General features: G+C 34.4%; 2 protein-coding genes across 3 annotated transcripts; both read right to left on the bottom strand.

Annotated features, from left to right (window-relative positions):
• Positions 1–1091: 1091 nt before the first annotated feature.
• On the bottom strand, positions 1092–5706 carry LOC115977301. The gene is made up of 8 exons (XM_031099085.1): positions 5556–5706; positions 3016–3199; positions 2667–2911; positions 2344–2553; positions 2117–2209; positions 1913–2014; positions 1468–1821; positions 1092–1341 (listed from the first exon to the last, which is right to left on the bottom strand). Exons 2-8 carry the CDS (start codon positions 3182–3184, stop codon positions 1258–1260), a joined length of 1257 nt encoding a protein of 418 aa, XP_030954945.1. The 5' UTR covers positions 3185–3199; positions 5556–5706; the 3' UTR covers positions 1092–1257.
• Positions 5707–9389: 3683 nt separating this feature from the next.
• On the bottom strand, positions 9390–13557 carry LOC115977288 (IQ domain-containing protein IQM2). 2 transcript variants are annotated; one of them, XM_031099064.1, is made up of 9 exons: positions 13288–13557; positions 11935–12450; positions 11720–11834; positions 11566–11631; positions 11377–11465; positions 11184–11271; positions 10866–11096; positions 10605–10706; positions 9390–10493 (listed from the first exon to the last, which is right to left on the bottom strand). In XM_031099064.1, the coding sequence occupies exons 2-9, from the start codon at positions 12405–12407 to the stop codon at positions 9690–9692; spliced, it is 1968 nt and encodes a 655-aa protein (XP_030954924.1). In that variant the 5' UTR covers positions 12408–12450; positions 13288–13557; the 3' UTR covers positions 9390–9689. The 2 variants fall into 2 exon arrangements, with proteins under 2 accessions (XP_030954924.1, XP_030954933.1); XM_031099073.1 differs by lacking the exon at positions 13288–13557 and adding an exon at positions 13091–13264.
• Positions 13558–24163: the final 10606 nt, after the last annotated feature.

Here is a 24163-nt window from a genome sequence, read left to right as displayed (position 1 = left end):
CTTGATGCCGTGAAAACAATGGGAAAATTTTGGAGGCTTGCATGTGGGTGTTGTGAACATAGACCAATGGTTGGGTCCGCTGATGATTTTGGCTTAGATTGTGATCTAGATTTCGTTTGTATTTGATCTCTATTTGTGATCTGGGTCTATGTTTGTGTTTGGTCTCTCTTTCTTTTCTTTTTTTTCGTTTGTGTTGTTGTAATCTAGGTTTGAGTTTTTGGTTGCTAGATTTGTGTTCTTGGTTGCTAGGTTTGATCTGAGAAGAACACGAAAAACAAGTTTTAATGTTCTTATGAAAAATAATAATGATAAGTAATAATGTTCTTTCGCTAGGTTTCTATTCTTTTGCTTAGGTTTGATTCGATGGCGATCTTCTGGAAAAAAAAAATATATATATATATATATATTGGAATAAAAAAAAATCATTTTATGTAAAAGAAAGTAAAATTTTTGTTTGAAAGAAAATAATTTTTTTTTGTTTTTTTAATTTTTTTAATTAAAATTGAGTAATTAATTTTTTTTTTAGTTTTGGCATTTAAAAAATGCCAAATAATTTTTTTAATAATATTTTAATGAACACGACTTTTTCTGTTAGTTGACTGACAGTAAGGACTTAAATGTCACGCGTTAATTGGTTTAAGAACTAAAAATGATAAAAATAAAATATAGAGACCAAAATGAAAAAGTACAAAATGTAAGGACTAAAAATACATTTACGCCTTTTTTTTTTGGACGACAATCCAAAACATTGCTATAGCACTGTCACAATAAGTCTAGTGCAACGTTGTTTAAAAAGTTGCTTAGTGTTCAAAAACCTTTAGTGACATTTTCAAAATCACCACTAAATAATATGACATTTATACATTTAGCAACATTCCTAAAATACAGCAAATAATCAATCCTATAAGCATCGCTAAAGCACTTATGCCACTAAAACCTGCTCATATAAAACTTTTTTTTTTTCATTTTTGTCAAACAGACCTATTGATCATCAATATTCCACAATAACAAATGTCCAAACTAGCACATATTAACCATAGATTCAAATATATATATATATATATATATATATAGTACCAATACATAACATATGTCTAAAGTATCATCTTAAATTTAACAAAACACTTGTCTACTTACACAATAAAAACAACCACCAAAACTATGACAATATTATAAACAAAATACAATACTTCCAAAATAAATGTGGTTGCTCAAGACAACTATGTAATAGTCCATAGATTCCTTAAAATACTGCATTTACCGCGAGAAGCTAGTTTCTTGATGAGATGAAGCTTGTGATCTATGAGGAGTTGGAGATTGTTGATCTAAAGCAAAAGCACCCTGAATACAAATTAAGAATAGCTAATAAGTTAATAAAGAAATCATATTGAGTAACACAATAATAGTAGCCATAATTAAAAAATGTAAACAGTAAATATACATTCTTAAACCATTAAAATTTAATACCCGACTAACTTCTGAAAATTGATTTTGCATTAGTTGCATCATGCTAGCCATTTGGGTCATTCGCTCCTCCAAGTTATCATAGCGAGTTATTTTCTCCGTCAACAAAGCCACTTGACTCCTTAACTGAGTCACTTCAGCATCCCTTTCTTGGCTTCTTATTTGAGTAATTGCAGCAGCATTCTTAACAGTTCGTCCACTTGGGGTTGGGCCAAATCCCACACCCCGAACACGACCATTGCGCTCATTACCAAACACTTGAGAATATATATCATCTGGTGCCCATGCAATACTACCAGTGAGATCAGTTGATTGCAAACGATTTGAGGGCTCACTCATCAATTCATTGATTTTTTCCTAACAATCAAAATTCAACACAATAACATATTAGAAAGTAACAATGTTGATAGATTCAATATTACACTTGGTAAATCATGATATTACTTACAATGTTGCTTTCTGCTTCAGGGTTAACAGGAGCACCATCTTTACGAAGATGGAGTTTTAGGTATAATTCTGCACGCTCTACGGGATGCCCAAGTGTTGTTACCTACATTATAATCATTACATTTATTTAATTAGGAATAATGGTTTCATACAAACTTAAGAACAATCTAATAAGTCATTTACAAAATAATTATTAAGTCATTACCAATTCTTCAGAGTACGAAGCAAAGTTTTTTGAACCACCAGTATGTAAATTTTTTTGTTTGGAACGAATGTTCTTGTTCTTCAAAGCTAGATCCTGCATTCAAAAAAATTTACATACTTAAACAAAATATTATTTGAATATAATTTTCAAAGTAGATATTTGAATGTGTGGTCAATAATTAAGTATATCAATGTAGAATAATTTAGCATATCAATGTCAAACAATACCTTTGTTTTTGGTAAATTCCAATGTTGAACAATGGCTTCATAATCTTCAGGATTTACATTTGGTGGCACTTGTGCTCTATTTCCGCTTCCTAGAAAATACTTCTTCTTCAACCTTGACTTGTGGTTCCTCCAACAAGCCGCAACTGTTGACAATGTCATTAGCTTCATTGCCTTCAAACGAGTAGGTTCTTCAGGCAAACACCATTTTGACTACATGCAATAGTTTAGTTAGAAAATTACAAAATTTATATCAAGCTAAACACTCGTGTAAAACTTAGTACAAGATAGAATAATACAGCTATATATTATAACTTCCTTAATACCTGAACAAGATTCCATATCTCTTCTTTAAATTCATTTGGCATTCTTGTCCAATTCTCATATTTAATTGGGCACATTTGGGGTTTTCGTGCAATTGTACCCAACCAACCTGTGAAGTGCCTCCCTACCTTCTTAACTGGCTGATTATTACTAGTTAGTGGCAATTCAATCTTTTGATTTTCAGGGAGATTCCAAATGTATGCATACTTGCTAGGACCACGAGTAACACGTTCAACAAGTGGCACAACTGTAATGGAAATAAAATAATCAAAACCAATGTGATGCAATAAAAACCTGTGTCAAACAATATTAACCACGATCAATATTTGATCTTAGAAATATATAAAATACCAGCATTTGGTGCAGTTGATGAATCAATTGTGGATGATTGGCCCACTTCTTGTTGTGACCCATGATCCGTATTGTCTGTAGAAGCTTGTTGTGACGGACTTCGTTGTGACGGCCTTCGTTGTGACGACCTTACCGAAACGTCACGTATAACTCTACTTCTCAATTTCATTTCTACCTTCAAGAACTAAAATAAACAAATAGGATTTACGATTTCTAGCCATAACACTATTCACACAAAGAAAGGTCTTGGGCCTCTAAAGAAATAAGCAAAAACCACATTTACACTACATAAACACTTAGTTTCATAAACATACAAATAAGATAATGCATAGCCTTAAAACTATACCGCAAACCATATCAAGTCTATCCATATCTTCATTCGCACAAATAGACTAAGTCTTGAAGCACTTAAATCTAATAAGAAAAATCTATGCAAATAGAAGTACACATAAGCTTAAAGGTTTAAAACACAACTACATATACACTTAGTTTCATAAACATGCAAATAAGGGACCCGTTTGGTAACATTGTTCTAGTAACATTTGTATTTTTTGGAAATAAATGTGAATGAAAAAGTGATTAAAATACGTGTAATATTGTTTAAAAACTAAAAACTGTTGCTTAAAATGCCATACCAAATGGCCCCCAGATTACACATAACCTTAAAACTAATAAACAAACCATATCTAGTTTATACATATCTTCATTCACACAAATGGACTAAGTCTTGAAGCTCTTAAAAAATAAGCAAAAACTATGCAAATAGAAGTACTCATGAATTTAAAGGTTTAAAACACAACTTCATAAACACTTAGTTCCAAATCAAATTTATATTCACATATACAAACCATATCAAGTCAAATGGACTAAGCCTTGAAGCCCTTCAATCTAATAAGCAAAATCTATGCAAATAGGAGTACACATAAACTTAAAGGTTTAAAACACAACTACATAAACACTTAGTTTCATAAACATGCAAATAAGATTACACATAACTTTAAAATTAATAAACAAACCACATCTAGTCTATCCATATCTTCATTTACACAAATGGACTGTCTTGAAGCTTTTAAGAAATAAGCTAAAACTATGAAAATAGGAGTACACATGAACTTAAAGGTTTAATACACAACTTCTTCATAAACACTTAGTTCCAAGTCAAATTTATATTCACATATACAAACCATATCAAGTCAAATGGACTAAGCCTTGAAGCCCTTCAATCTAATAAGCAAAATCTATGCAAATAGGAGTACACATAAACTTAAAGGTTTAAAACACAACTACATAAATACTTAGTTTCATAAACATGCAAATAAGATTACACATAATCAAACCTAATAAACAACCATATCTAATTTGCATGTTCGACATGTGAAAAAAATGAAATAATCAAATAAATATATCTCAACAATATCCATCCAAATTTTTAAAATTAATAAACACTATCAATACCAATTGAAACCACCTTATAACACCATGCAAGCCACTTGCTTGCTCCAACTCAATAATCCACCACAAAACAATTATCAATATCACAATAAAGAATGCTTACAAGTATTGAAATAAAAAATGTAATCAACAAATATAACTCAACAATATCCATCCAAATTTTCAAAAATAAATAAACACTCTTAGTATCAATTTAAACCACCTTATAACAATATGCGAGTCATCTGTTTGCTCCAACTCAACAATCCACCCCAAGTTTACCCAAAAAAAAAAACAATCCACCCCACAAAATTATCAACATCACTATATAGAACGTTTAAAAATGCTTTTAAGTATTGAAAAAATAAATAAAATTCAACAATATCTACCAAAAATTCAAAAAATAATAAACACTCCCAATATAAATGTAAACCGCCTTATAACACCATGCAAGCCATTGGCTTACTCCAACTTAACAACCCACCACAAAACCAATTATCAACCTCACAAATATAGAATTTTACAAATATTTAAGCAGAAATTACTTACTATGCACACGCCAAGCACACACTTTTTTATAATACATAAATAAATAAAACCCAAACTTATCACAATCTTTAACCTGCAAAAGAAGAGTATAATTTATAAGGAGTTTATAAATTATATCATCGTTACTAGCAATAACATTTACTAATCAATATTCTCTCTTAATACTCAAAATAAATATCTAAAATATTTTAAATTATTAAATAAATTTTTTGGTTTATAGCAGCGTTTTTATAGTCTTTGCTGGCGTTTTAAACTAGCTTCACAAAAAAATAGATAAACAAATAGTAGACAAAAAAGTCATCACCTGACCAAGATCTTTTTAGAATCAAAGAATCCCCAACAACAAACCGCTCATCATCATCATCCAAAACAATCAATAACTTAAATTTACTAAATTGAACAAATAATTCTAAAATCACACCAAAAAAAAAAAAACCATAACAATTCATTAAATAAAATAAACCCATATTTACACTTAGTAGAAAAAAAAAAAAAAAGCCACAAAACCCATATAACTTTCACCAATTCCAAACCCAAATTTCACAAAAGTCAAAACTTACAGTGAGGGAAAGAGAGAGAAGGGCAGACGGTGGCTGGTCTGGACTGGGCTGGGCGGCGGCGACGGTAGCTGGCCCGTGAGAGAGAGAGAAAAGGTGAAAGTGAGGGTTTTGTTGTGAGGGAGCGAGTGAGGTTGGGGGAGTGCTCAAAATATTTTTTTAAGTGGGTGATGTTTTAAGTGGGTGGGAAAAACGAAATTTTTTGCGGGAAAGGCGAAAAAATATTCTTGCTGAAAATTTAATATTATTGCAGCGGTTTCCAAGTGTTTAGAGGATTTAATAAACTAGTTATGACTTTTTAAAATGTTAAAAAATACTCCTAACCTAATTAAGTTATTTTTATTTTTAAAAATTAAAAAAAAATTGGGTTAAAATTTTAATTCAACAAAATTAAAAAAATATATCTGATAAAATTTTTTCCTAAAAATTAGAATCATATTCTTTATTTAAATATATCTTATATACGTTTGATAAAAAAAATTAATAAAAACTAGCACACACTAAAACGAGCAGTATACTACATTTCAAATCCTAAATTTTAATTTCTTAAAAATTTCTTCCAATGTAACCTCACTAACTATAAATAAATTAAAATTGAAAAATTACATTAAACTCTAAATAAATAAAAAAGAGTCTCATTGCACATGAGATCTCTATTTATTTAGAAAATTAGTTATGCCTTCAATAAATGTAAAAAATACTCTTAATCTAATTAGATAATACTTGTTCTTAAAAAATAAAAAAATATGGTTAAAATTGTAATTCAACAAAATTCAAAAAAAAAAAAAAAAAAAAAACTTCCCGAAACTTTTTTTCCTAAAAATTAGTACACTCTTGATCTAAACATGTCTCGTATACATTTGATACAGTTTTTTTCCCTAAAAACTTGCACACACTAAACCCAACAATTTATTCCATTTTAAATTCTAAATTTTAGTTTTATAAAAATCTCTTCCTAACCTCACTAACAATAAATAAATTCAATTGAAAAATTATATTAAACTTAAAAAAAAAAAAGGTTTCTCATCGCCCGTGCAGAATGCGTGTGATGAGACTAGTAGTTTATAAAAGTGTTGCTAAACATAATAGACAAAATTTGCTAATAGCACCATTTTTGGAAAAAAAAAAAAAAAAAATTGGTGAATAGCTGAATTTAAATAGTTAAGTTTGATATTTTTGAAATTCGAATTTGACAAATTCAGGTTAGAATTAAGTTGTCGTTCAACCAAGGATTTGCGTCTTTGATTATGATTGTCATTTTGGTTCTCATGAAAATCGTATGCCCCAAAGAATTTTATCAGTTGATGCCTGATATAAGAGAAAGTCCGACACAACTTTTGTGTACCGCCACAACTTTTGTCTTTTGTCACAACTCTAATCAAATGTGGTCCTGAAACAACTATTGATATTAAAGTAACCAGAAGCAATCCATGAACTTTGCAACAGTTCTTCTCCTGCTTAATGCAACTACTTGGGTTAGTAGAGGAAATAAATACATCTTCTTCTTCCTCTTCTTCTTTTTCTTTTTTCCTTTTTCTTTTTCTTCTTTTTTTGTTTTTTTTTTTTTTTAATTATGGAAAACAAGATAACAAAAACAATTTTACATTTTGGTCGCCTCAATTGAGCATTATTCAAGAAACTTGAAAAACCAAACAGCAAAGCAAATGGATCTTTCAAGAAAGCGCCATAACTCTAACCCTAAAAAGGCTTAAAAGTCTAATAATCCCCAACAACAACAACAACTCAGATTATTTGTATTGTTTGGACTATTGCGGCTTTCTAAAAATTCTATTGCAGCAGTTTTATAAAACTTCACTATAGTTTATAAAGTTGTTGCTAAACATAAAAAGGCAAAATTTGCTGAATAGTACTATTTAAAAAAAAAAAAATGAATAGTATACGACTAAAGTTAATTAGTTAAGTAGACTGTTTTTAGAATTTGAGTTTGTGAGTTTAACAAACTCGAGTTCAAAAAACGGTCTACTTAACTAATTAACTTTATCCATGTGCTACTTTTCTAAAAACATATTATTTGGCAAATTTTGCCTACATTAGTGTGCGTTTGGCACAAATTAAAAAGCCAGCTTATTTTACTATTTAATTTATTTTTGTTACTATTCATAAGTTCCACTGTACTTTTTAACACTATTCATGAGTTCTAATGTACTATTTCAGTTAACTTTTATCTTTATCTATAGTACTTTTAATAAAAAAGTTTCAATTTCAGTAAAAGTTTGAATTTTACAACTTGTTAGTGTATAGCTTAGTCTAGTTTAGTCCATTGGGCTTAGCCCAATATACTGTACTTGTACTTTACTTATTTTACTTCTACTGCACACATACCTAATCTATATAAAGGCTCTCTATTGTACATTATTTTACACATTAAATATACAGACTATTCAGTCTTTCTCTCTCCCTTTACATTGTTAACACAACTATTGTGTGGAATATAGTGACATTAAAAAAGGCAGCCTAAACTCAAATTTTTTGTAGTTGATTATTTTTTGAGGGAGAACCAAGCAATGTCATTGAGTCACAGAGTTCTTAACCACTTTTAAATAACTAAATAAGTTATGTAATTAAAATACACATTGATAACTGTATAAATTATTGATTTGGAGGAAAACTGTGTAGTTTTCAAAATTGGTGGAGTTTTTTAACTTAAAAACAGATCAATATCAAGCCAGCTCACAAATACACATGCAGATTTAACCTACAGTTCTCCTACAAGAAGAATTCAAATGGAAAATTAAGTGAAGATTAATTTCCACGTTAGATCCTCACATTAGCCGGTGGAAAATAGGGTGGATATGAGGATTTATGCGGTATCTTTGAAAGTTTACCAATTATTTTGTTTACAATACCTAATGCTTTTTCAATAAAATTTTATACTTCTAAGAAAGATTTATATATCTCTGTATTTTTCTTTGCAAGTTCAAAACTCTATCAGGAAAGTTCACCATATATGCTCCTGAGAATGACATATATGATATATGGCGGAATAGAAACAAGTTAATATTTATTTAGTGATTATCTATGTAGACTTGTTCTTAACTATACCTACCTGGAGGCTGGAGCATAATTCTCCAACTAAACAGAATTATACTACACAAATTTGGACCTTATAACATTATATATGGTAAACATATCGAAAGATTTTAATGCAGACAATAAGCAATGCAATAACTTTTCTTATAGTCTTCTACCTTTCTAACGCGGCTTGAGGTAATAAATAAATATATATTTGTCCCTTACTCGTTTTTCAAAACGTACAATCTCATACAAACTCAAGCTCCACCTATCACAAATGGAGGATTCTAGTTGTTGAGGCAAAAAATAATGTTAGTAACTCCCATAAGTTGTTCAATAGTTTGCAGGTCCAGTATGTGAGGTCAAATGGTCAACATGCAAGCGCGTAAGACTTATCAAAACAAGCACTGTTACCGTTAATAATTTGTTAGCTAGTGAGCTAGTCATCAGTCAAAATTAATAGCCCCATCGTGTTACTTTCTCTTTGTTCTCGTAATCACTTATATAATCCAATTTGACTTGGTATACACCTAACACACTTGTACAAAACACATATATCCAACCCAAAATCACAATCACAAAAAGGGTTACAAGAATATTAGTATATCCACTCCCCTCCTATCCAAATATAGGTTAAAGATTTTGGGCACAAAAATTTATGGTCTTAAACGTTAAGGGATTTATGGAGCTCATATAATTAATCTCTTTCAACACTAGAAAACATAGCCAACAGTGGAGAAGAGAAAGTAAATAGATTAAATGGTGAGAATTATCCGACCTGACCAATAATGGACTAGAAAATCTCATCCAATCTTAGTGATTAACAGCATTCAATATGCTCAAAATGTCATAGTATGAGGGTCCAGTAACAAAACATTGCTTAAGAAAAATGAATACCTTCTTTTGTATGAAAAGGGCATCAAACCCATGAAATTCTACAATTGTCATCTTATTTTGTACAAGATGAATAAACAAAAAAATGTATACATGATTGTAAATGAAGAGAATGACAATGAATTTCTATATCATCCTTTCTATTTACACAAAAGAATATATGAATCAGTAATCTGCTCTTAGTCATGAAAAATTAGGAAATTCTGTTATTCATGATGTTCCTCTAATCAATGGGGAGGACTGTGTTCTTGATTGGGGAATAATTCTTTCTGAGAAGTTTCCTTCCTCGACTGAACTTGTTCTTGGTGTCATTTCCCTACCAGAGCTTGATGGTGTCAATACCCTTGGGCTTAACCCACTAATGAGTCGAGGAGAGAAGTTTGATCTTGAACCGGCAACACTTCTTGGAGACAAGTTCACTTGCTCCAAGGCGCGGAACTGGAGCTCTGAGGGATAGTCCCTCACACAACCAATTCGGGGTCCAGCTCCTGTTGTCCACTTGCAAGACAACTGCTTTCCCAGTTGATATGAGTTCATTTCTTTATGTGAATTGATCCTTTTGAGAATTGATTCTTCAGGAATGATTTCTACTTCATTCCCTTCCTGTTCTTCTTCATCAGACAAGTTCTGCTTTTGAGCCTTGCCATCCTGTTCAGAAGTTAATCCTTCTTCGGCTGTTTCATAACCATCAGCCAGAGGTTCCACTGGCAAACTATTGCAACTTGGTTCAATATCTTGATTTTCTCTTTCTAAACTCTCATACAATTCATGTCTTTCCGGTATATCAAGATTAACCAAATCTCTACCGACACTGCGTAATCGGCTTGATATGGACAGATCAGATGCAGTATCTGTCTCTTCTCCTGTTGAATCAGTCTTTACACAAGTTAAGTCTTCAGTCTCCGAGCCATTCAACTTCTGAGTCACGTCCTCATCAGATGAGTGGCTTCTAAGATGAATACTGCTTCTTTGCTTTCCAGGCAAATCATCTTCCTCATCATCAACAGGACTTGTCTGAATATAAGAGAAAAATGACATTCTCAGCATACTGGCCTTTACTTATTTTTTATAATAAGAGAAAAGATTTGATATCATTTTAAAGAACATTAAGCTTTTTATTTTTACCTTGACATCTGTGAGATCCACATTGTTCTCTTTAAGGAAGGAGATGAAGTCCTTAAAATTTTCTTCTGTAGGCCGATAATGACCACTGTGAGGCCAAACTGCCTGTTGAGAGTAGTAGAAATCGTTGTCAATAAATTGTGCCATAAACGAGGACTACGGTAAATAGGAAGAAAAATCTTGAGCCTTTTATTACTTTTCTTTACAATTTTTTTTTCATGTTTTATGATAGAAATTCTATGAACTTTAATGCAATATCTATACCTTTAGGATGCCATTCTCAATGACTAATCTTCCAGCAGCCGATGTCGCTCCTCCAGCCAAGAAGCTAGAATGCTGGAAAGTACCTTTTTTCTTCTTGCCAACATACAAAACCTTAGATGTGCTAAGGACAAAAATCCACTTCGCATCACTGGTGGTGTTGAGGACCTCCCCCGATTTCTTGTACAAGAACTTTCCATCTTCTATAACAACTTCATAGGCCAATCTTTCCCTCTATTAAAAGTTGGAAAAAAATTATTAGTAAATAAAATTATAACAAATTGAAATAGATGATGATCAAGTAAGGAAATAAAGGCTCACCGGACCCAAATACTTGATACACTGCTGTTGAAGTTTCGATCGAGGGCATTTTTCAAGATTTACTTCCTTCCCTTCTCCTATATCTAGCCTGCATTTCCAAAACCAGAATAAGTATATTCAAATCCAAATTCTTGAACATCTGGAATCAAAATTCTTATTATGAAGCAAAATCATTTTGGTTAAAGGAAATTACCAGTAGAAGAAGGGTTCTTTACACTGACAATGAAGCCATTTTTTATAATAAAAGTGTAAATTATGTCCATATCGATGGCGTGGATCAATCTGTTTCAGATGAATAATAAGAATTGAAATCAGTAAAGGCTGATGAAGAAACAGGGAAAAATCAGTAAAAGCCAACTATGTTCTAGTGTAATTGACTTACAGCCTCTAGCCAGTGTTGCAGAGCAAGTTTTTGTGCTCTATCATCCTTAGATAAACCTTTTCCAACCTGCATTAACAAAGAGACAAATACTTAGACATCAAAATAAAGTACATAGCATAAGTCAGAAGCAAATATCAGTCTGTTCGAAATTTACCTTGGCAGCTCTGGTTCTTGCTCTTGACCATCGTGAAATGGCAGTTTCATGCTTCTCAATATCGAAGAATGATATAGAACTCCTCTTGAGTTCAGCAAAATCCAAGAGTTTCCACCTATAGTATGAAATATAATTGCATTAGCACAAGATACAAACACATCAAATACATGAATAAAAGGGCAGTGTTGCAGCATGCATATAAAAAGGACACACACCAGCTCTGCTCAACCAGGACTGCACAATCTGCTAGCCTTCTTCTGGTTCGGAAGCTTTTGTACACTTTTTGCAATTTTAGTGCAGCTTCATGCTTGGGGTTGTTGGGATCCAAAATTGGCGATTGTTGGATCATCCCCACTTCACCATCTGATCTTGGGGATTGATTATTAATCACTTCACTTCTTGGGCTGTTTGATTCAATGGGCACATTGCGTTCTTCGTCTAGTGAAGGAGCCTTGACTGAGACCATTTTTTCCAGTTCTCTAAAGCTAACAGATGTTTCTATTGTCATATTTCCAGAACCTAAGGATTTCAATATGGGGGGTTCAGAATCACAACCGCTTATACTGATAGATCGCACTGGTGTTTTAAGTTCATCGTCCCCCAAATTGATGGACTTGACAATAATAGATCGTAGGCCATCTTCTACATCACTGTATCTTGCAAATGGGCAGGAAAAAGAAATCCCCATTTGACAAGGAAGGTTGTATAAACAACCAAATCAATCCAAATTCCTGTCAAAACAAAACAAAATACAAAGATGTGAGCGGGAGTGTCACATATTTGATAATGCTAAAGGACTCAATATTGACTGTAAAATTATCATCTGTCCAACTTGGGAAACCAGAAAAGAACTTCAAGACAAACAAAAATACAAGCTTGAATCTAAAAAAAGCGTATGAAAACAACAATATATAATCAACCAGGTATGCAAAATTAACAGAAAAAAGCAATTGAATCTAGACCCCAAAAAGCTAGAGACGCCCATTTTCTCCTAATAGCATTTTCCATAGGGTGGAACATTCAAAGATTCATATAACTAAGGTAAGCAAGCAAGTCACTATCTTATCAATCAAACAAGTTGCTGAAAACCCATTAGAAAAGACCATCGATCTGCAAAAACAATAACCCAAAAAAAAAAAATCTTTTTCAAATCAGAAAATATATATCCTGAAGACAAACACATATCTTTGTAACCAAAAGCCAACACAGAAAAACCAGAAGACCCATTTGCCATTTCGTTTAAAAGAATAATACTTTACATGAGCTGAATAATCTTCCAAATGTTTCACACAAAACCCATCAAGAAAAATAGTGAAAGGATCTAAAAAAACGAATACTCAAGCAAAGAATCCAAGAAATCAGACACATTACCATGTTATGAAGATAAAATTCACACGAACCCAGAACAGGAATTTAATCCAATCAGCATAAGAACAAACAATAATGCAGAAACGTCACATTTGTAATACCATTTTTGTTGTAGCTCCCTTTCTATAGACAAAAAATACAAACAGAAACAAGAAAAAATAGAAAACTATAAAAGAGAGAGATATTATTAGGGACTGTACCTTAAATTAAGGACTATAGTAAGTGAACCAACAAATGAGGAGCTAGGAAATGGGAACAAAGAGTTCCGAATTCAATGGGGTGTGTGCAAAAAGATTTAAGCTTTGACTGTTTTTTGTGAGGTTTGGACTTTGATAATATTGCAAAGAGAGAGTTAAAGCTTCCTTCTGTCTCTCTATTTCTTTCCTATACAGAGCTTTGTAATTCAAGTTTCAGAGCTAAAAAGATGAACGTAGGTAACCTTAGCCGACGATTGTTTATATAGCATGTAGGACAGAGAAAGTTAGAGAGAGAGAGAGATGGAGAGGTTTCAGTGTTTTATTTTTATTTTGTGTGTATGTGTGTGTATGTTTTAATTTTCCAACCACGTGGGGCGGACAATACTGAGTACGTAATTTCTCAACCTTTTCTTCTCTTTTTTATATGTGTATGTATATAAATTTCTTTGCCTTTTGTCAAATTTTTATTCTTAGAAAAAAAAAAAGTTATGGCCTTTTGCTCTGTTCTCTGAAGTCTATTTTCTTTGTTTTAAAAATTTCTTGCTTTTTGGTAATTCCTTCTTGCTTGATAATTTTAGCTACCAAAATTACTTTCCTTCCCACAAACTTTAGGAATCCTAATGTATGCCAAGATATAATTTAACCTTAGGCCATTAAGCAAGCATTGAATGTGCTTCAAACGTCTGAGCTTTTATGAGATCTACCCCCCAAAAAAAAGTTATATTTATAAATTATGGTAAATTATGGGCAAAACATATGCACAATTTCTTATGTATTGTTGTATCTAAAATCTCCAATTGAATTCAATTAAATTGTTTTTTTTTATAGAAGAAATCTAAATATTTCATTGAAAAAAACTCAGCCATAATTTGGTAAAAGTACATTATTAAGGCATAAAGGAACATTCTCCGTTCACATAGAGAAACCGCTAACATGTCTCGCATATATCTAACAAAATTGTGATCTGTTTCTCAAAAAAAAAAAAAAAAAAAGTTGTGAGCTACAAAGTTACGTTGTCTGCGGATATGAGACAAGCTATATTAAATGTAGCAAAAATAGTATATATTCTTTCAAGGGCATTTTTTTTTTATAGAATACTAAGTATTTAGCAAACACACGAGCAGAAGGGAGAAGATCTTAAAGAAACTGACAATAATATATATCCAAAAGGGTCTTTCAATAGCATTTAAATACAAACATGTTCATTGGTCAATGCAACCACGTGTTGAATTTAATTTATGAACCTACACGTTTTACTATTTTATTATTTGCTGAAAGTTGTCGAAACTAAAACATGTAGTTGCATTTTTAAAAAAAATGCAAGTTTTTAAAAGGTTGTATGTAAGGAATACAAATTTTTTGTATCATTTTTTGTGTTCTACTTTATATTCTACCAATCACAACTTATCATATATTTGTTTAACTTTCCTTATAATATAGTCAAAGTTTAAAATGAAAAAATAAATAAAAACATGATAAATTGTAATTGGTGAAATATAAAGTAGAATACAAAAAATAGTATAGAGAATTTGTATTTGTACAATTTTAAGTAAAAAAGCTACAAATTTTTTTTTTTAAAGGGCTAATGAAAAACTTACAAGTGTCATTGACTCATCACCTACTTTATTCATTTACAATTTTTAATAGAGTGACGGTATGTACCGTATATTTGTTCTCATTCTGTTCATAGTAAAGTGTAGGAATATCTTTATATATAACTTTCTTGGAAATAATCATCGTAACTCAAGTTTGTGTCAATTTCACTAAAAAGTCATAGTAGTTACTCAAAAACAAGTGCGACTTGACTTACTCATCATGATCGATCGCCACTGCTTATGTCATTAATTTGGATTATCCAGGTACCTCCACTAGATTAAGTAACGTAACTTAACTCACAAGCATTTTTGTTTAAGCTTAAACCCAAATAAGCTTACCTCATATATGACATGTTTAGTTGGAGTACTATTTAGATTATATATAATAGTGCCACACAAAAAAAAAAATCATAACTTTTACCATAACTCATCACATGACAAGTTGTAAATTGTATCGCCACTGCTTATGTCATTAATTTGGATCATCCAAGTACCTCCACTAGAATAAGTAAAGTAACTTAACTCACAAGCCTTTTTGTTTAAGCTTAAACCCCAATAAGCTTACCTCACATATGACATGTTTAGTTGGAGTATTATTTAGATTATATATAGTGCTAGTGCCACCAAAAAAAAGAAAAATTATAATTTTTACCATGACGAGTTGTGAGTAATAGAGAAAAAATAATGGGTTCACACTTTCACCATTCACAACTCATAATGTGATGAGTTGTGACAAAAATTGTGAAATTTTTTATTTTATTAACATTTCTTATTATATATATATTACTTTTTTTTGACAAAGTCATTATTTGAGGAAGCTTTGTAGGATTTGGTGGTGTGAATATGACATAGTTGCTATTGGATTTTTTTTGGATATATATGAGTTAGGTTGAAATTTCTTTTGCCTCGTACTATTGCTTTGGCCCTTTTGAATATTTCTTTTTTTTTTTTTAAGTGAAAGCTAGCTTTCAAGGTCTTTGAAATTGAAACTTCCATGCACTCTTCCAAGTATGTCCCACAGGTTGACCCTGAATATCCCAAAGGAAAGTGTAAGATGGGTTAATAATAACAACAAAAAGTACTTTTAAAGTCTAAAGCTTGTCCTTAGTTTAATAATATATGTGAAGCTTTCAATCTTATGCTGGCACTTTAATACATAGATATTATCTGTCCCTTTAATTATTTATATGCATAAATGCTATCACTGATTATGGAGGATTGTGCATGTATTTTGGTTCGAGTACAATTTTATTTTGTTGTGCTACACCGCCTTAATACCCCACTAAATTAAATTTCAAATTTTTTAATATATATAAATGGTAGTGTAGTGAGTTGCAAGTAATCTAACTAGTAAAATCTCTGATGGTTAAATAAGATATCTGGATTTTGAAGTTCAATTTCTACCTATACCAAAAACTGATTGATATCTTAGTCTGATAATAATGAGTACAATCATCATAAGCGGACATCATAAATTAAATTAAAACTCTATAAATAAATAAAAATGGTAGTGTAATTTTTTTTTTTTTTTTTGTTTGGCTTCGTGAGGGTGGTGGTGTAAGTATTTGGTAGCATTAATGTTAGTAGAAAATTATATACTTAGACTCTAACACCATTCCACACGTACTAGTTGATCCCTTCAAAGTCCAAAGAAAACTTTGGGGGTCGCTTTTCTGTCTTTATAGGTCAAGAAGATCCTAATTTACTCCAAAAGAGGAACCAGTAAGACCTAAAGATTTAATTTAAGCATATTCTTTTCGAGAGAAAATGGACAAGGAAAAATATTTGTGTACTGTGAAGGTTTGAGATCTAATATTGGTACCAAACTTGCAAGTGGTTAACAATATTAATGGCAAACAAAATTTATTCAATACTCATAGAGCAATATTCTATTCTCTTATATGAACGATCTCTCTCATCATAATTTGTACAATGCTCTGCTAGCTACTCTTTTCTTTTCTTTTCTTTTTTGCTAATTAATTGTTACTTGTTAGAATGTTAAGCAGAGTGAAAGTAACATATTTTTGGGAGTACCAAATACTAGTTGTGCTTTCTAGCTGTTTCCTCAAATAATTCACAGCCTCCCATACTTATGCCAATATCATACCAAAAAAAAGAAAAAAAGAAAAAAAAAAGAAAAAAGAAGAAGAAGCAAGCAATCCAATGCAGAGGTGAGAATATTGTTTTTCACTTCTATTTACCATATTATTCACACACAAATGTGTATCATAGCGTGTCCATTAGAATTGATCATTAAACATAAATTTCAGTTAAATTTATATACAACATTTTAAAATCTTATTATGTATTAGATATAGCAATATGTCTGCCTAATTTATGTTTCAAACAAAATAAATCAATGAAAATAAAAATAAACCAAACCAAACCAAGTTTGTGTGTGAAACAATAAAGTTTTTTTTTTTTTTTTGGGTAGAATGTGAAACAATAAAGCTTGACACTTCATATGCTATAATTAGCTTTGAATCATTTCTCGATTTATCATGTGTACATATTTATTTTTGTAAAGTACATCACGCGTAGCCGAAAAAAACCCAAGTACAGTATATAAAAATGATGTATCTGCCGGCTGAAAAGTAGCATACAGCAAAATTATCCAATAATTTAAACATTTTATATATTAATTTAGTAGTGAACTTTTTGACAAAATAATAATAAAGATCTCAAAATCCAAGTATCAAAAAGTTGGTCTCCAACTCCAAAAAAAAATGATCTGTAATAAAAATATAAAAATAAAATAAATAACCCTTTGGAACACACTCTAGCCAACGGGGTTCATAAATGAACCAGTCCATGAAAACCTCGTCCCCAGTGCAGTTGTTTTGTTTGAATCACATCTAGTCAACCCCATCAATTTTTTATTTTATTTTTTATAATATAGTTTAATAATTTTTTAGATATAAAAATCAGAAGAAATCGAACAATAATCGTCACCTACAACTGTCAAATTTCAGATCTCCATATATTTTCGATGTACTTTGCACCGTACGAACTCATGGACTTTGGTGTTCTTAATTTTTCCACGTGTCAGCTTTACATTCAGCCACGTGGTGCTGCTAAGTTTTTGTTGTACACACCTTAGACAAGCAAATCCCTTGCCGGTCGGCGCAATTTTAGTGTAAATTTTGTAGTAAAAGGGCCTAAGGAGAGGAACCTTCAATTTTTCATGGAAATGATTTGTTAAGTAAACTCTGGTTGCATCACAATCTAATCACATGAATGACACATAGAGAGAGTGAGTGGACTTTGTTTGATAATAACATGGAAACTGTGTATAGATATGCCCACCCCAAAGAAAAAGGAACAAAATATCGTATAGGTTTCTTGTCAATTATCTAGATTTGACATGAATATTACTTAATTGCATTATTATACTAAGTGTAGTAAAATTCTGAGCATAAGTGTGCTAGACTTGGACTTTATCCTATCCGAGTTATCTAGGATGATCGGTTTATTAGTCTAAGACGCAATTTAAATTCAAAAGTTTTAAGTTCAAGTTACAACATTATCGATTTATAAGATATTTGAATATCTTAAAGACGGTGATTAGAATGATCTAATCAAAAAAAATTTTAGGTATAATTTATTGCAAAAATTATTATATAAACCTTTATAAATTGATATATTTTCAATAAAAAATAATGGACATAGTTTAACTAAAATTGGTTGTAGTCTTATTTAATATCTTTTAGAGGTGAATTTTGATAAATCTACTATTAGATTACATTTCTTCTTATATCCTCCATACTTGAAAAAATTATAAAAAATTAAATATCAATAGCTATGTCATCAATAAATTGTTTAGATTGCAAATTTTTGTAGTTTAAAATTATGCATAAAATATAAACTTATAGATTATGTAGGGTGTAAATGATTTATGGGCCAAGCCGAGGAGGATTATGGCCCAAGTTCAACGAAATAGACTTTGGGTACCGCCGAGGGTAGTTCAGTCCTCGGCAGACCCAAAGTTCCCCCTCGTAAAGAAGGGTAAAAATGGTATAAAACTGAAACTCGGAAAAAAGATCTAAAATATCCAGGGAAAGCTGCCCTTACTGCTATTCAGTGCTCTGAACCTGACAAAACCGCATTCTTTGGCTTTTACAACCACCCCCAACGACTTTGAATATGGGCTGATGGGACAAGTATCAATCTAGGAAAGGTTGATCCAATACGTGGACGAAGAACAATGAACGCAGGAAAATATAAAAGGAAAAATAAGCAACCTAAAGAGGGAGGTTGGGAAAAATGGCCAGAAACCTGAGCCCCCCAGCCCACCTCCAGGAGAAAGACTCCAGGGGTGTAGGAAAACTTAAACTGGTACAAACACCGTGAAAAACCCACCGCCTATCAACCAAGGCCTAGCCTTCCAAACCCACACTCTACAAATGATATTGTTAAGGGCCTTTTCACGTGCGAACCCGACACTGTTATGGTCCGCCACGAAACGCGTCCTTACAATTGGCGCCGTCTGTGGGAAGGGCTTGTGTGTTGGTATAGGAAGTGGGTCGATAGAGTTTCTCCGATATGTCTAGCCGTTGGTTACAGAGTTCTAAGTATAAAGTTCTGTTAGGAACTACGTTTCTTGATTAGGGGCTTGGTTGAGGAGCCAACTCCCTTAAAGCCAAGGTCCCCTGTAAAGAGTAAACTAGGTACCTTGCAACGTTAACCGTATGGATAAACTCTAGGGGCTTGGCTGAGGAGCTAACTCCCCTAAAGCCAAGATCCCACACAAGGAGAAAACTAGGTTTTGGACAGAACCAAGGTATTGCATGGTCCTCGGACCCAAGCCTCAGGGGAAACCAACTACCTGGATGTAATGAAAATTAGGTTTTGGACAGAATCAAGGCATTGCATGGTCCTCGGACCCAAGCCTCAGGGGAAACCAACTACCTGGATGTGGAAAACTAGGTTTTGGACAGAACCAAGGCATTGCATGGTCCTCGGACCCAAGCCTCAGGGGAAACCAACAACCTGGATGTGGAAAACTAGGTTTTGGACAGAACCAAGGCATTGCATGGTCCTCGGACCCAAGCCTCAGGGGAAACCAACTACCTGGATGTAATGAAAAACTAGGTTTTGGACAGAACCAAGGCATTGCATGGTCCTCGGACCCAAGCCTCAGGGGGAAACCAACTACCTGGATGTAATGAAAACTAGGTTTTGGACAGAACCAAGGCATTGCATGGTCCTCGGACCCAAGCTCAGGGGAAACCAACTACCTGGATGTGGAAAACTAGGTTTTGGACAGAACCAAGGCATTGCATGGTCCTCGGACCCAAGCCTCAGGGGAAACCAACTACCTGGATGTAATGAAAACTAGGTTTTGGACAGAATCAGGGCATGGTCCTCGGACCCAAGCCTCAGGGAAACCAACTACCTGGATGTGGAAACTAGGTTTGGACAGAACCAAGCATTGCATGGTCCTCGGACCCAAGCCTCAGGGGAAACCAACTACCTGGATGTAATGAAAACTAGGTTTTGGACAGAACCAAGGCATTGCATGGTCCTCGGACCTAAGCCTCAGGGGAAACCAACTACCCGGATGTAATGAAAACTAGGTTTTGGACAGAACCAAGGCATTGCATGGTCCTCGGACCCAAGCCTCAGGGGAAACCAACTACCCGGATGTAATGAAAACTAGGTTTTGGACAGAACCAAGGCATTGCATAGTCCTCGGACTTAAGCCTATGGGGAAACCAACTACTTGGATGAGGAACCAACTATTTAAAGAAAAAAACTACGGCCCGTAAACCTCGAAATCCCTCCGAAGAGAATTCCGCGTTAGCAGACGGGTTAACACCTTGATTGCGCGGATTCCTCGGTCTACCCTCGGATCCCCAGTATCAAAGGGGTTGATGCGATACGGCGCAACATATTACCCCAAAAGCACAACCAAGGTCCCTCGCTACTTAGCTACCCTTTCAGACGAATTATTTAGAGATTATCGTTCTCGAACATCGGTCTAGCATGCATCGCGTAATATTCAGCGCTTATCCCGGTTAGTTCCAGGAATTTAATTTATTGAAAGTTACCATTGTTATACTTGATAATATTTGTGAGTTTAAATTAGAAGGAACCTGTGTTAAAGCATTTTTTCTGCCTGGAATATCCTTAAGGGCAAGCTTGCATTTAATATTCATGCGTAAAGTAGTTGTTACGGAGAAGGAAGATATGTATGGAGAAATAGACACATATTTTATTAAGACAAAGGAACAGTACAGTGTACAATGAAAAGCTGAAACAAGCTTACACTAAAGCTGATTACATAAGTAAAGGAAAATACAAGCGAGTGGAGATAAGGCCGTGGGGACAGCTCAGAGGAGAGGTTGGCTACTGCGCCAAGTTATTGTCTAAGGAAACTATTCCTCGACACTTCTGCATGCCCATAACTCAGGCAGCAAAAGAACCTGACCTCAGGCTAACACCGTCTACAGAAAAGGCGCAGGGAGCCGGAAGTTGGGAAGCCCCCGCAAGAATTTGCCGGTTACAAGGTAGACAGTGCTGATGGTGGAAATTCCTTCTTCGGACATACCAAAAATCTGGCATGACCAGAACCTGCTTCGGATTTTGACTGAAAGGAGGGGAGACACCCTCCCCCCTCCGTAGAAGTGTAAATTTCTCTTTAAATTTATGCTTTCTTGGCCCGTGCATCACTCCTTCGAGTCTCGGGAGGACACGGCGCCTCCGCGGTGGAGAAAATTCTTTTTCCCTAACCCTCGCCTCAAACATGATTTCCTAAAGGAGGAAGCTGAAGGATTTGTGCGTAGGAAAAGTAACTTTCTCTCCTATTTATATCAAAAGATAAGATAGTGGCATTTAATTCACGCAGCGTCCCAAGGAACGCTACAGACAAAATGTCTCTGGCTCGATTTCCAACGTCATCTGCAACCCTGAAGTTAGAGGAGTCTCGAGAAGGCGCACCTCGAATACTGGGACGCCCAGAAAATATCGCGTGGCCTGAGAATACGGAAATACCCCCTAATTTTGGGCCCAGTCAACTCACGGCCCAGGCCCGATTTAGCACAAGGGCCCGGGGACAGAACCTAGGTCTTGAATGGTCCTCGGACTCAAGCCTATGGGAAACCAAGTACGAAAGATGAAAATTACAAGTGTTGGACAGAACCTATGTCTTGCATGGTCCTCGGACTCAAGCCTATGGGGAAACCAAATACTTGGGTAAGTAAAGGTTTGAATTTCGTAAGATGGGCTACTTGATAAAAACATCAAGTCACTTCGTCTACGGCTTAAACACCATAGAAGGTTAAGGCCAATAAGGGGGTAAGGAAGGTGGTGGAACGCCCCAGCATTTAGTCGTATAAGAGGGCTGTTCATTTGGCAGGGGATATGTCCTCGGACGGTTATTTCTCACACGGCGTCAAGCCTTCGGTTCTCTCCTCGGCTAGTTCCGGGTAAGTACTATTTTTTACGGGTCGGCCTTATTGTGCCAAGCACTTCTATCAAAGCTATGGCGACATCATTTTATTATCAAATATTTTGGTCTTAGTCGTCATTGAGTTAGATGCTATATTATTGTGCCAAGCAGTGCTTACAAATTTATGAAAACATAAAGACATAATATGCGAAACAAGGTAGACAACAATCTTTATTGATATGAAAAATTGCTACAACATACAAAAAGGGGCTCAAACGAGCCTATACAAAATGTAAACTGCCTAAGTAACCATTACATCTGTAGTACAGAAAGGTAAACTGTCAAGCGTCTTTTAAACTCGTCTTCAAAGTTTCTCCAATCTCTGCCTCATTGCTGCTCATACTAAGAGAGGGACTCACTTTAAAAAAGAAAATGAATGAAGAAGAAGGAAATAGTAAGGAAGAAATCAATGACGAAGACGAAGGGGATGAATAAAGAAAATGGAGGACATGAGTAAAGAAGGAGGAGAAGAAGAGAGAGGGATGAAGAGACAAAGAGAGGAGCAAAAGATAGAAAAGAAACAGCATCAGGGCGGAACTGGTGCTGGGAAGACAATAAGAAGAGGGAGGGGGAGGGCACCAAGGAGCAAAAGAGGGAGAAGCAGAAACGCTTAGCCCCTGCCTCAGCCCTGACTCCTAACACGCCGGTGCCATATTAGGTACGCTCGTGAGGAGCCGGGTGGTAACGGTCTTGGGTGTTCTCGACTCCGTCACGTCGAAAGTTTGACGTGACGAGTCCCTGCTTCGGATTTTGACTGAAAGAAAGATGAGGTTGATTTTGAGTCTTCGCCATCCTTGTCCCGATCGAGCCATGATAAGCTTTATCGGAACGTGGCGTTTTTGGGAGGGGTGGGGCTTTTGCATCCCTTGTTGTTATGGTAAAGTATTTTACGATTAAGCGTATAAACCAGCGAGTAAACCGAATCCTAAGGGAGGCTAAGTATTCCAGAGTCGCAGGGGGATGAAAAGGGATTTTTGGTAAAAACAATAACCTCCTCCTGTCCTACTTATACAGAGGGCGGAGCGGGAGGCATTTAATAGGTTCAGATCTCCAAAGGAATCAGCAAACCCAAACACACCGGTTCCACTTCTCCACCCCATCAGAATAAACCGTCGAATTAAAGTAGTCTCGTAAATAGTGATTATTCAAAGCTCGTTTTGGATACCCCAAGCGATAAGAACGCCTCAAGCGCGAAATTAAAAACTATCTCGTAGACCGGTGAATCTCTTGGGCATATGAGGAACCGCCAGCGTGTTTAATAGGCCGAATGGATTGGGCCACAGGAAGAAGTTTGGCGTCACTAAAACCCCCTTGTCCAGCCCAGGGGTTGGACAGCCGAGTTTTGAGGGGCTAATGTAGGGTGTAAATGATTTATGGGCCAAGCCGAGGAGGATTATGGCCCAAGTTCAACGAAATAGACTTTGGGTACCGCCGAGGGTAGCTCAGTCCTCGGCAGACCCAAAGTTCCCCCTCGTAAAGAAGGGTAAAAATGGTATAAAACTGAAACTCGGAAAAAAGATCTAAAATATCCAGGGAAAGCTGCCCTTACTGCCATTCAGTGCTCTGAACCTGACAAAGCCGCATTCTTTGGCTTTTACAACCACCCCCAACGACTTTGAATATGGGCTGATGGGACAAATATCAATCTAGGAAAGGTTGATCCAATACGTGGACGAAGGACAATGAACGCAGGCAAATATAAAAGGAAAAATAAGCAACCTAAAGAGGGGAGGGGTTGGGAAAAATGGCCAGAAACCTGAGCCTCCCAGCCCACCTCCAGGAGAAAGACTCCAGGGGTGTAGGAAAACTTAAACTGGTACGAACACCGTGAAAA

Source organism: Quercus lobata, chromosome 1 (assembly GCF_001633185.2).
Source record: "Quercus lobata isolate SW786 chromosome 1, ValleyOak3.0 Primary Assembly, whole genome shotgun sequence".
In the NCBI taxonomy this organism is placed as follows: domain Eukaryota; kingdom Viridiplantae; phylum Streptophyta; class Magnoliopsida; order Fagales; family Fagaceae; genus Quercus; species Quercus lobata.
The sequence above is the reverse complement of the archived record's forward strand: the minus strand, read 5'-3'. Positions and strand labels throughout refer to the sequence as shown.